Consider the following 13,845-nt stretch of genomic DNA (forward strand, 5'->3'; position numbering starts at 1 on the left):
TAAAGAAAAAATAACATTCAAGAGTACTTACTATTTAAACAAAGATAGAATAAGCATCATTAACTAAACACATGCATTACAATTTAATTGCATTGTTTATATTTCAAGTAGATTTCCTTGCCTGTAACTTGTAAGTGGTTTAACTTGAGATCAAAGGTATGAGATGGCTGAGATGAGCGCCATCAGGGTTAGTAAGTACACAATCTCACACACCCCCCTGGCCCGTGTCAGTCCTCTGTGGGGCTCCCCCAGAACCAAGGGTAGCATGGCTAATAGTCACCGCAGAACTGACCTCACTGACAGAATCTGGGACCAGTTTGCTCACAGACAGCAAAGAGCGAAACATTATGCACGATACTTTCAATCTATGCTCTTACTTTCTGAATTTCTCGGATCCAGCGGTTAACTCCAGATTGTAGCTGATTGAGAAAAGTTGGGTCTTCAACCTTATCTCCAAAGTCTGTAACTTTTGGCTTTTCTCCACGTTCATAACACTGTTTTGCAACATTTGTAATAATTGGATGAATTGGCAGGCTGATCTCTGGAATTTCAATATTTTGTTGCAGGTGAAGGAGTCCCATTTCAAGTTCTGCAATCTTTTTTTCAACCGAAGGAGCCATTTTATCACCATCCCTAAAAAGATAGGAAATACCTCCAAACTGAGTGCACTATTGGCCTCCAAAGAGATGCTCTTATTTTAGGTCAAGTATTAATAATATACATTTTTTTTAATGCAGTGGATTTACACCCTCTTGGCTTGTTAGCTTTACCGTCCCAATTCCTGAGCTTTACATCTCCCAGTGTCTTGTAAACACTAAGCGAAATACGATCCAAACTAACCAGAAACACAGTTTTTACCTGTCTGCCTTGCCGGACTCTCTGATGTAGGACTTAAAAAAAGGGGCCACGGCATTGCTGATGAAAGAATGCAAGGTCTCATATGGTGAGTCTTCACTGAGTGTGAGAACTCGGAGCTGGGAGGACACTGGTTTGTCTGCATCAATTACCGGAGTACGTTTAATGAACGCCAAGCTAAAAGAAAGCACAAGAAGAAATTAGAACAAGAAATCTCATTCCTAATCAATCTTATCAACTGCAGCCTTCTTTGTGTTACATACAAATTAAAAATTCATATGAATGTTTTAATTTAAAAAACTTATGAATTGTTGTTTTTCTAATAGTGAAGTATACTGCTCATTTTTCTTTACTCATTTACTTACATGAGAACTATCAAATTAAGGTTATGGTTATAGCATGTGACCATGAAACCAGGCAGTTATTTGTCCCATATCTTGGTTAAATTTATAATCTTGGCCTCACTAAAACTAACCTCCCTGGCAACTGCAAGTTACAAGCCACAATGTGCTTAGCTCTGATCTTATAATAATCTGTAGCATTCATTGACGGTGCTATGTCACATATCAGCTTGAACAACAAAAGTCACCAATAGGTTAAAGTGACAAGCGGGCATTCCGGGATCCCCACAGCCTGGCCTAAACCAACTCTCCCAGCTCCATCTCCTGCTATGCACCTCTTCCCCACTCTGAGGCCCTACTTAAGCTAGATGTCCCACTGTCTAAGTGTGTCATGTGCTTTTGTGTTTTTGCTTAAGAAATCTGTATTCATCCGCTGAAATTCCAAGTTACCCTCAAAACTCAGTTCCAGCATTACTTCCTCCGCGGGGCCTTCCCTAATCAGAAGCAGTCTCTCTAATCTTCATGTTTCACGATAGATTTTTGTCAACTATTACAGTTAGTTGTGTATCTACCATTCTTATTCCCCAAAGACCACGAGCTTCTTAGGAACAGGAACTAGCTTTCATTTTTTGCATATGTACTGCCATATCTTACACATAACAGGTGCTCAAAGGTGGTTGAATTAATAGCTTTAAGAAAATGAATATTTGAATTTTCCAGGTCCCAGGCCAGTACTTTATACATGATACTTAGTATTATTTAAAGAGTCAATGAGGCTTCCTTGACTTCATTGAGAAGGAACTGAGTTGCAATAATATTCCTGCCAAAAATGCACAAACTGAATCTAATCATGCACAAACATCAGACAAACCCAACTGAAGGATGTTCTATAAAACCACTGGTCTATACTTAACCAAAAACGTCAATGTCATGAAAGACACAAAAAGGCAGACACAGAAAGAAAGACACAGAACTGAATGCGGATCACAGGGGAATCACTGTAAAGAACCTTACTGGGACGATCTGAATACGTGCTGTCCCTGACTAGTATGACACCAACATTACGTTTCCTGAGGTTGACACCTATTCTGATACCTGTATGAACAAGAATGTCCTTGTTCTGAGGAAATACCCTGAAGCATTTAGGGAAAGGGGGCAGGGTGTCCGTAACCGACTCTCAAATGGTCCAGGAAAAAATGACGATGCAAATGTTCACAACTGCTCTCTAGTAGTTCTAGAAACTATTCGTGTCACTCTTTTGTAAGAGTTGGAATTATTCAAAATAAAAAGGCTTTAAAAGCCAATGCAGAATCGATTATAACGTTTATATATTTAAATTTATATGTCTATTGGAGTATAAATTGGCACAATGTTTCTGGATGGTGGAAAATCTGGTAACATGTATTAAAAACTTTAATGATGCATTGCATCTGAACCTGGAATGCAATTTTTAGGTATTTATCCTAAAAAAGAATCACACCTGTACTTAAGAATGTTTACTAGTTATTTATAATTATGAAAATCCAGACATAATCTGAGTGTTATTAGATAACCTAAAATGGGTACCATGACATGGCAATAAAAGTAAAAATATTTTAGAATGTATACTGACTTAGAAACCCTCTTAATTTGAATATATGAAATCAAAGCTAAGACACTGAATTTAGAGAGCAGAAATCTTTTGAGTGTTTCTTAATGTCTTCGTTTGAGTCAATTAAGATTGACATTTAATTCTGGCAAGTTTAGCGCCCGAGATCACGGCATTTTCACACTACTCACCTGTTGGACTTAACTCCATAATGAATGTCTATGTTGATGTTATAGGAAATGAATTCTTTTTCTTCTTCTCCTTCGTCACCAACGTCCTCTACAAATCATAATAAATATTGCATCAAATCCCTGTCAACATTTCCAATTTTTAATTTATCAACTGCTTAGAGAATGATTAGCTCACCCCACCCCCAAACTGACATTTAAACCCCTCTGACTTGGCTCTACCCATTTTTTCTGACGGGGCACCTCTTCGCTGAACGACCCTGGGCAAGGTGGTTAACGGCTCTGACCTCTGTTTCCTTGTCTGTAAATCGGGGCAGCACCAGCAGGCCAGTGTTTTGGGAAGGTGAACCGAGCTGACGCAGAGAAGTGCCGCCTCAGGGCCTGGCCGGACAGTGCTAGGTGCCCCCTACAGCCCGCTCTGCCCGCGCCATCCCACAGTCTCATCCCGTGCTCCAAACACAGAAGTCACCTCCACCCACCTCCCCGCCTGTTCTGTGCAGCTGTTTACTCAGCACTTACTATGTGACAGACATTTTACTAAGTACTTTAGGTGTGGCACACCTTTAACCCATAGGGGCTGGCATGGCTGTTACTATGCCAGTTTTCCAAGTAAGGAATGTAAGTAAATTGCCACGTAGCTGGAATGGGACAAAGTGAGAATTCAGAAGTCTGTGACTCCAAACCCAGGGTCCTCACCAGTACATGGCCGGTCCCCTCCCTCAGCAAGGCCCCCCAGGGCAAACCCCCAACAAGAAAACTGCTATCAAGAAACTGCATTCGGGGGCAGCTGGATGGCTCAGTTGGTTAGGGTGCGAGCTCTGAACAGGGTTGCCGGTTCGAGTCCCACATGGGCCAGTGAGCTGTGCCCTCCACAACTAGATTGAAAACAGCGAGCTGCCGCTGGGCTGCCGGAGGGGCAGCCGGATGGCTCAGTTGGTTAAAGCATGAGCTCTTAACAACAAGATTGCCGGTTCAATTCCCACATGGGATGGAGGGCTGCGCCCCTGCAACTAAAGACTGAAAATGGCAACTGGACTTGGAGCTGAGCTGTGCCCTCCACAACTAGATTAAAGGACAATGACTTGGAGCTGATGGGCCCTGGAGAAACACACTGTTCCCGAATATTCCCCAATAAAATTCAAAAAAAAAAAAGAGCTGCATCACTGTTATTGAAACAAACAAACAAACAAAAAAAGCAAACTGCATTCACCTAACCATTCCCTCTGCTCCTATGGCACTTTTCAGGGCTTGCTCTGGGGTCCACTACGCCTCTTTCTCCCCAGCAGTGAGCTTCTGGAAGGCAGGGACCCTGGCTGGATCCCACACAGCAAACACCACACACAGCAATCATTTAAAAAAGCTTACTGAATTTAATAGTAAGACAGCTCAAGACGCATGTAGACGAAGTTTCTAAATAGTTAAAAATCAAAATTGAAAAATTAAAAATGTGTAAGAATGGGACATAATCCAAACCTGGGGATCTAGCACTAATCCACTAGATGCCTCAATGCTCTGGTCGAATTATCTTTGTAATGACACATTAGGTGGAATACCTGCGTTTGCCAAAGTCACTATCTAAGGAGTAAATTAACAAGATACACACAGGGTTGGCCTTCCCTTTTCTGTGGTCATGTAACAGCCAAGGCAGTAGACTTAGCTAAGTGATCTTGGGAAAGTGATTTTTCTTCCTCTGGGCTTCAAATTCGTGAGCTGTGAAGTGCGCAGCAGAGGGAGTGGGGTATTAAATTAGGTGGTCTGTATAGTTTCTTTAAGTGCAAAAACTAGGAAATCTGAGGGTATAGGGTCTGCGCAAAAGCTAATCTGCTTCATTAGCTTTAAGATGAAACAAATACAAAATTCACACAATTAGTATATCTAAGACAATAACTCTTCCAAAATACTGTTTTTCGTATTAATTTTTAGAAGGGGAGGAGAGGGTGGTAGAACATTCTAGTATGCCAGGTACTTACAAGCTGTTTTTCAAAATAATGACTAACTAAAAAACAGAATACCAACTAATCAAATCAATTAAGTTTTATAACTACTGAAATGTGGATATACCACAAGATAAATCATTCTGCCTGAAACCAACCACACATATAATTGCAATCCATAAAATGCAAGCACAAGTACACATAATCAGGACACACCGCCAAGCTAAAATAGTTGTCAGGGGGGTGGAATTATGAAATATTTTCTCCCTCAATTTTCTGAACTTTCCATAATACTGTTCTACAATTTACATAAAATACACCATCAAAATAACACCCAAACAATATGTAGAAAATAAAAGTAATATTCTGTAATCACCAAAGGAAATCACTGACATAACTGAAAGTGTGAACTTTGAATCATTTCTTCCTCTCAGATAAAGATTCATCATCTACACAAAATCCCACGGATTGGAGGTGCAGGCTGCCTGTACTTCCTACTGCAAACGGGCTGGGGACTGGGCACCCCGCCAGGTGGTGAGTCATAGGAGGAAGCCGGCACTGCAGCAGTACTGCGGCCCAGCAAGGCACACCCAGTGACGTAATCCTCAGATGCAGAGCCGCAAGAAGGTATGCTCCCCGGCTTGGTAAAATTCTAAGGTGTCTCTGACAATAATTCATGCAGGTCATTATCGATCAGTCATAGAATACACCTTGGATTCGTTTGTTAATGCTTATTCCCCATAAATATAGAGGTCAAATGAAGTCTGAGTATGTCTGACTCTCACATAGTTAAAGACACTCTGACACTGTTTTATAAACTGCCATCAAATAACCTTTCTGCCTCTCTGTAAATGATTACCTCTCCAAATAACAATAATTTGACATTCTACTTCTGCAGAAACATTAAAAATTGTTCAGAGGAGGAAAGATACTTGATAGTTAAAGCTTAATAACAAGAAGGCTATTGATCCTGCTATATTTAGAGGCTTATGTACAAACCCAACCCGCATGTTTCACCAGGTAATAATCTCTTTCAGTCAAGTCTGCATTACTTTCCTAATGCTGCTGAAGTTACTGGTTAATACCTAACGGACCAGCACTGCCTGTTAATACAGTCAAAGAACCCAGGACCAGCACAGAAAGTGTTGGGCCTGCCTCATGAGTTCCTCTGCTGCAAGCCATACTGATACCCACAACCCGTGGACATTTCTTTGGCTAACTTCTGAGAGTTTATAGAATTTCTAGGGCTGTTCAAAGTGTTTAGAGATGTTCCAAGTGTCATTTAGCACTAATCTGCCTATACTTCTATTGAAGGACTAATTGACTGCAAACTATGAGTGATTTGTGTCATTACATTGCCAATTAGGTGAGCATTATACCTCCTTTAATAAAATCAAAGAAGATGCACATTCGGTCACTGTAAGACTCGTACTGCCTCTCCTAGGGAGAGAGGCGCATTTCCACAAAGTCTGATGAATGTGCACTTGGAAAAGGAACAGAGCAAACTGGTAAGGACCAGGCAAGGCTGCCCGACCCCCTGCACCCATGGCCATTTCCTCATTCCCTTCCCTCCCAGCCACAGGGCAAGTCTCTTCTCCACCCAGCAAACGAAGCCAGTCATTTTCTTTGCCCCCACACACTACCGAATCACTGGTTACGTGTTCCTGGTTCTCTACCTTCCATCTTTCCATTTTAAAATAAAAAGTAGGCTAACACCACAGATTTTGGTTGCTCACTGCCACACATGTCCTCCCCTTTTGCCGCAGGTGGCTGCTTTAGTTTCCCCCTTTCTTGTCTCTGGTGCTTTCTCCTGTCACCCTGAGGTCCATCCTTCATCTTCCTTCTGAGGGTCTGTGACTTCTCTGCCACACCCACTCACTCCCTGCTCTGGGACAAGGCTAAAAGCTGCTGAGAAAGCCTGAGTTTTCTCTTCAACCTGAACACTTCCATGTAACAGGTTAGGAACATGAAGGGAGGGTTAAACCCCACATAATACTTGTATATGCTGTAAAATGGGTTAATCTTGGTATTTACAGAAAAGAGAGAAATAATTGAAAAATCTAGTAAGTTATTAATGCCTGAGGGACGTATGATTTAATATTTTTAAGTCTACTACTAATTCAAAAGAAATAACTGATACGAAACAAATGAAAACAAACACTCCTACTTTAATGGAGACCAAAGAACTGAACAGAGAAATTTGGCTTTTTGGTTTTAGAATCCTACTTAAAACATCTTTTCCCAAACTGGATCTTAAAATCGTGGGTTCCGGTTTCCTCTCTCATGGCACGGGAGGTGGGGCTAAAATCTCTCCACTGCTCCCAGTCTGGTCCTCCGTGATGCTGACGAACAGAATTTCCATCCTTTTACTTTATAAAAAGAAGAGATGGCTGTTTTCCCTTTGCTGTATATAAATTTCATTTACTATGCTATACTGCACATTCAAACGCATCTTGCTGCAGACCGGTTTGTCCTATCCAGGGCAAACGGCCCCGCCTACAGTGTGACAGCACGCACAGTAAGAACGCAGGTCGATGGACTCCTGGCCTAGTGTGCCAAGACAGCACGGAGTCACAGAAAATTGTTCCGGTTAACGTAGTAACCATTCTGGGCGCTAAGCATACACCAGAAACAACTACTTTGCAGTCATCAATCGACTACATTTCTTTGTCCATTAGGGAAATGAAGTCCTCAGAAAAATAATTAAAAAAAAATCTATCAAAAAATTCCCCATCAAGTTTCCCACACCATCCTCTCTGAGAAATTGAGTTTTCTAAAAAGTTATAGTTTTATTTTCCATTCCAGTCCCTAGCCATCTGATGAAGAAGTAAAATCCCCTATGTTATACATCTCAAGAAAAACTCTAATTCTAAGCTGAGAGTAAGTACTGACTAAAAGCAGCCACTCGTTTCAGTCTCAAAGCTCTAAGTTAGTTTTTTACCTGGGTTTGTTTTACAAACAAAACCCACAGACCTGATCCCAGCCAGGTCACCAACTAGCTGGAGCGCAGAGGCAGGTCCTGGAGCCACCAGTCCACCTGCAGCATTGGGCACCTGTTCCCACCTTCACCATCCAACCTCTCACCGGGATAAAACACAACCAAGACTGCACTTCAGGGAGAAGTGCTGAAAAACGTCATTTACACTGTGAAACGCCTAGGAAATAACGAGCCCCTACCTGGTCATAATTTTAGAAGTACACCATGAAGAAAACAATGTTCTACAGGCCAGCAATTAGAGAAAGGAGGTTCCTCTTTTCAAAATAAGGAGCTAGAATTTAACATGCCTTTCCCACCAACTCTTCACTAGCAAAATAAACTGTTAAATTTGCAGCCTTTATTCTACATTTTAAGGAATACTGTACTTTAACAAAAAAAGTTTATAGGTAGCTTGGGGTAAAAAAATGTATAAATATATAAATATATGTAATATATATGCACACACGCACACACATATATATTTTCATATAAAAATGCTTCTATATTCAATTACAAATGTTTGGAAAATTCTTTCCAGAAAAAGGTGGAGGGGCATAAAATAAAAGGAATTTCCCGTTCGTTACGTAAATCATATGATTTCATTGTTGGTGATGGTCTTTGTTCAGTTTAAACAATTCACAGTTGTTTTCCATGTTATAATGTAAGCTACCTTTTCACTGTAGTTACTACTGGATAGGCATCTTTTGCTTAAATGTGCAGATGCCAAGGCTAACGCATAAAACCCACCCAGGAGAAAGTCCTCCTACTGAGTGACCTGGGTCTGCACTTCTTCTACCTCAATTATGCTAGTGTAGCCAGGATGCTACAAGACTGATGGGACCACACAGCCTTTCTTTAGATTTCTGTAAGTGAAAAATAAATTATAGACAGGTTGAATTACTAGAAATACTTCAGGGATTTTTCTGTAAGCAGGAATGAGGTAGGATTTCAATTTTAGACTGTCTCATTCCTTAGTCAACGCTCAAAAGTGCAAGTCATTATGGAGCCAAGATTTGGATGCCTGGATATTCGCTTCTATGCCCATCAAGAAAACACACATTTTTTTCCATAAAAAGAAACTGAGACCCAAGGTAGAAATCGCTGATTTCAATACGGAAATTGTGCAATGAAAATATGATCAAGAATTAGTCAAGGTCAAACTACTCAAAATACATTTAACTTAACACACATTAAAACGTACTGTAATAAAATGTGTATTCATTGAAATATGACCAGAATGACGCCAAAATGCGAACAGTGTTTCTATCTGGGTTGAAGGATTCCAGGTGATTTTAATTTTATCTGTTATCTGTATACTTTAAATTTTCTACCATGAAGTCAATACTCTTTGAAAAAGAGTAGGTGAGTTAATTTTTTTTTAAACCACTAGAGGATTGCCACTCAGGAAAACATAAACCCAAACATAAGAGAAAATCCTAGACATTAATACATTAATACTCTAAATATGCCCAATGGCTTATTTGTTTCAACATTCCATGAGGATCTAAGAAAAATCTTTCTGTCTCTGACCCTCCACCCCTCCAGAAGAAACAGGCTACAATGAAGCATCCCTGAGTTAAGAAGAGCCTCTGAAAGAAACAAATTATCAGAAAGAAACTTCGGTGTGTGTTGGGGTGAGGCGGATAGCATAGGTTCTCTTACTGACCGTCCATACAGCTTTCTAAGATTATAAACAGCTTGCTGGGGAACATTTTCAGACAATGCACAATCGCTTGGGACTAACATTAAAATTTACTTAGACATCTCTGCGTTTCCAGATGGACAGTGCCACACCTATCCGCGGGCTGTCAGATATGCTGCGGTCTTAGGGTCAACGCAAAACCCTCCCTGAAGGCAAGCTCCCCTCTCAAGCCTAATCTAGCCTTGCTTTTGGGAGGTCAACATTTGAGGAGACCTTTTGCCCCCTCCCTCTCACTAGGTGCCTAACCTGAGTCTTCCTTTTTAAAAAAAATCTGTCAAATAGACTCAAATATCACAGGGTCATTATTGGGATCATCCAAACATTATGCAAATATCAGGTATGGTTAGCGAAAACGAGCAGTGGACAGGGGAGCTGAGCTGTGGAGTCTACTCCAAGGACGAGGACTAGCTGGAGACCTTGGCTCACCCGAGCCTCAGTTTCCTCACGTGTGAAAGGGGGGGACAGACCCACTCGGCTGTGAGGACCAAGAGCTAGACCTGCCTGCGCGCATCCACCTAGAAGTGATGCCCGCCTCGCAGGCCTGTCACTCCGGGGGAGTCTGGGTCCGTACAAGGCAGGTGCTGAGATGCCAGCCGGCCACGGCTCTCCCGGCTCCGACCGCCTGGACTTCCCCCTACGCCCAAAACACGGGAGGGCCAGAACCCAGCTGTCCACGGCTCCACGGGTCTGCCGCTGACACATCCCTCCGGAGGCCGGCCTGGCCGGGACACAAAACGAAACCGAAAAGCTCATGTGACATTGGAGGCCGGGATGCGGCCTCCGCCCGCGCTCAGCCTGGGAGACGCTGTCTCCACCCAACTCGGCCATCTTGAGGCCCGAGCAGACAAAGCGATCCTATTGTTGTGGGTGACGGCAAGACAGAAGCACCCTCATCCTCCCCGCGACCCGGAAGGGGCACCCGGGGGCTCCCGCCTGGCGGGGGGTGTGGCGGGAGCGAGGCGGGGGCGGCCTGCGGCCGTCTGCAGCCCCGGCCCCGGCGCCGCACCTTTGAGCGTGGAGCGCTCCACCAGGACAGTGTGGACCTGCGGGTCCGAGAGGAACTTGCGCATCTGCTCCAGGGCGCTCTTCTCCTCCAGCGCCGCCTCGAGTGCGGCCGGTGCTTCACCGCCATCCTCCAGCAGCAGCGGCACCAGCTTGCGAAGGTGCTTCTGCAGCACCGACACGTCGGCCACGTTCTGCACGGCCGACACCTCCAGGCCGGCCGAGCCGTCCTCGCTGCCGCCGCCCCCGGGCTCTGACATGACGCCGCGCTCGGGACCTGCAGGCAGCACTGAGAAGGCGGCCGAGACGCTGCGCGAGATCGAGCGGGCAAACGAGAGAAACGGGCAACAGACGCCGACCGCCGCTAGCTTGCGGCCGACTGAAGCGAGCGGGCACCGGCTCCGCCCTAAAGGCCGCCGCCAGCCAGCCCCGCCCCGCCCGCCAGCGATCCGCCACAGCCACTGGCGCGGGCTCGCGGCCCTGGCGTCACGACGTCGCGCATGCGCGTGGGCCCCCCGCGACGCAGCCGCGCACCTTTCTGGGACTTGTAGTCTCAGCGCTGGGCGGTGCCCCCCGGTCTAGGCACTGCAATCCCTTAAAGATGGGAACTTGGCACCCGAGCTAGGTATGTCCTGTTTACTGCCCTGGCGGCAGCAAACAGGTGGGAGCCGAGACTTCATAAATATTGAATGAATTAATGGTATTAACGACGAGAGCTAACGTTTTTTTGAGCACTTAGTTTGTGCCCTACGTTGTTCTAACCCTTAAGCCGTGTTCTGTCATTGAACGAATGAATGACTACACTGTGTTAAGTGCTAAAATATAGTCATGACATATATGTTATTAGGTGTATAGATGGAGAGTAAGGACATTTATCAGAGGGGGAGGGGATGAGGGGCGCGTCCAGGCGTGTCACATGACTAGGCTGGAACGAGGGAGTTTGGGAGGGGCATTCCCAGCCAAGGAACTAAACTCTACAAAGGCAGGGGCTTGAAGGTGACAGCTGGGGTCCTGAACGGTGGGGTAAAGCCAAGCTGTGGTGGTTCCTGGCTGCTGCTAATGACAAAATAACTGTCCCCAGGATGCTGTGAGGACCGTGGGACCTATGTGAGGGCATCCGCCTAGAACAGTGATGCTCCTCTCGCAGGTGGGGTTGGCACTGTCATTCGTGGGCCTGGGTATCTGGGTCCACAGAAGGCTGAGATGCCTGCTGTTTAAGGTCCCCCCACCACAGCTCCCATCCCCCTGAACCTCCTCGTTACACTGAGAGGACACGAGGGCCAGAATCCAGGTGGCCCACATGGTTACTTTAGAGATGACAGTTTCTTTTAAGGAGAATTCATTGGCCTTTGATAGTTCAAACTCATAACTTGCTTCTTAAATTGAGTGGAGGAAGGGAGGCCAAGACGTTATTTTTATATCGGAGTGCACAGTCAGAGAGCTGAGTCCTGATTGGTGAAAGGATGATGGGATGATTTGATTTCCCCAAATCATCTTTGGAAAACTTCGAATCATACAATGTGCTTATCCTTGCTCAGTTACCAGGTGCCAGGCTCCAGAGGCTGCTGAAACATGGAGACTAATTAGACAATTCTTGTCTTTAAGGAGCTAATGGTAGAGGTGATAGATTAATACCCAGTCCTCCTGCCCTGCACCAGTCCACTCTTGGATAATATGCCCAAGCAGATTGAAATAACCTCCCAGGAACTGGAAGCAACTACGATGAGTTTGTGCTATTATCTAACAGTAATGAATAATACGTAGCACCATCAACAGCTAACACTGCTCACTCAATGCTAGGCTTGCTGCTAAGTGCTCCCCCACCACCACCACCATGGCCTTTGGGGTAAGAACAGGGACGAAGAGGAAAATCTATTAGAAGCAGGCCAGTGAACTGTGAACTGACCGCACTCCATCTGAGACCCAGAAATCCAGCAGTGACCTGACAGACAGAGAGAGGCTGCTTGCAGGCTGCACGGTGAGTCAGCACCGGCCTGGAGACACACCCGCTCAGGCATCCAGGAGACTCCAACATCTGCAACCTGGCCCTGAGCCAGGACAGCAGAGCAGCAGTGTCCAGATTGGCAGCCCTGTGTGATAGGGTCAGAACTAAAGGGCTTATTTCTAAGAGAATGGAAATCAGAGGAACCTGAACGATCAATTTACAAGGATTCATACATCTACCCAAAGTGCTTGCATTTCTATTTTCTAAAGATGTTTGCTGTGTTTAATAAATAAGAATGGTCACCGTTTATTGAGTGCTTACTGTACACAGGGTGCTGGGCACTCTAAACTCCTCCCCTGGGGCTGGCTAGGCTGCCGCAGGGCTGAAAGGTGAGGGGGTCTTCTTGTGAGATGCCCCTTTGGCCACCTGCTGCAGGACTCTGCCCCTCCCCCCATCGTGCCCCAAGCTGACCCTGGGTGGGAGTGGGGGGGGCCCACCTCCCACTTGTTCCGTTGGCATCTGTTTTCTGTAGGCCATAGTAGAATCAGCTTTCAATTGGCAGTGGGCAGGGGGCACTGGAGAGAAGTTTTGTTCTAAGTTGATGGGGGATGATACTTACTGCTAAGGAGGCACTTGTATTTTATCAGAAATTGGCTGTGAACTGTCTACACGGAGGAGACCCGTCCACTCCCCGCCCCTCTCCTTAAATTACAGCACTGGGTGGCTCCTCAAGTCCCAACCCTGGGGTCAGTCTCATCTCCACCCTCCCTCCCCCTCTCCCCTTTCCAACCCTGGGGGCACCTTCAGGTTCTGCTCCTGGGATCTCTCCTCCTCTCCCTGGAATTCCACTTTGGGCTTGCCCATTCATTCATTCATTCATTCATTCATTCATTCATTCCATGGGCTCATTCCCAATACCAGCAGGGTGTGGCCAACGCAGGAGCTTGGTTAATGGCTGTGAATCCAACGCCTTATGCCCAGGGAACGGGGTGCTGGCGGTGACAGCAGCAGCCCGCCCACAGGGCACACTTTGGATTTTGACCCTCCCAGCTGCTGCCAGCGTGGGACTCCACCCACCTATCGGTCACCGGGCTGCAGGACTTCTGATGAAGCTCCTCCCAGGACCCACCCCCTTTTCGGTCTCGCGTCCTCGATAAGAGAGCAGCAGAGTAAGGCTGGAAAGAAATAGGGCTCCTAGAGGCTTTGAGCCCAGCTGGGGGTGGTTGTGGGGAGGGAGGGGCAAACGCCGGGAACAGAGCGGTCTCCTGCGTCCTCTGGTGGTGCAGAGGAGACATGCACAGCGGAACCTCCTC

General features: G+C 45.4%; 1 protein-coding gene across 1 annotated transcript in view; it reads right to left on the reverse strand.

Moving 5' to 3' along the window:
* DYNC1H1 (dynein cytoplasmic 1 heavy chain 1) overlaps window positions 1-10,987 on the reverse strand; it is a 65,088-nt gene extending 54,101 nt beyond the window's left edge. Inside the window, exons 1-4 of the mRNA XM_033108116.1 lie at window positions 10,592-10,987; window positions 2,976-3,063; window positions 859-1,032; window positions 378-633 (exon numbers count right to left, since the gene is read on the reverse strand). Coding sequence (XP_032964007.1) covers window positions 378-633; window positions 859-1,032; window positions 2,976-3,063; window positions 10,592-10,847 — 774 coding nt within the window. The 5' untranslated portion in view covers window positions 10,848-10,987. The remainder of the gene's footprint in view (window positions 1-377; window positions 634-858; window positions 1,033-2,975; window positions 3,064-10,591) is intronic.
* Between the last annotated feature and the right edge of the window lie 2,858 nt (window positions 10,988-13,845).

The sequence above is a fragment of the Rhinolophus ferrumequinum genome, chromosome 6, assembly GCF_004115265.2.
Source record: "Rhinolophus ferrumequinum isolate MPI-CBG mRhiFer1 chromosome 6, mRhiFer1_v1.p, whole genome shotgun sequence".
In the NCBI taxonomy this organism is placed as follows: domain Eukaryota; kingdom Metazoa; phylum Chordata; class Mammalia; order Chiroptera; family Rhinolophidae; genus Rhinolophus; species Rhinolophus ferrumequinum.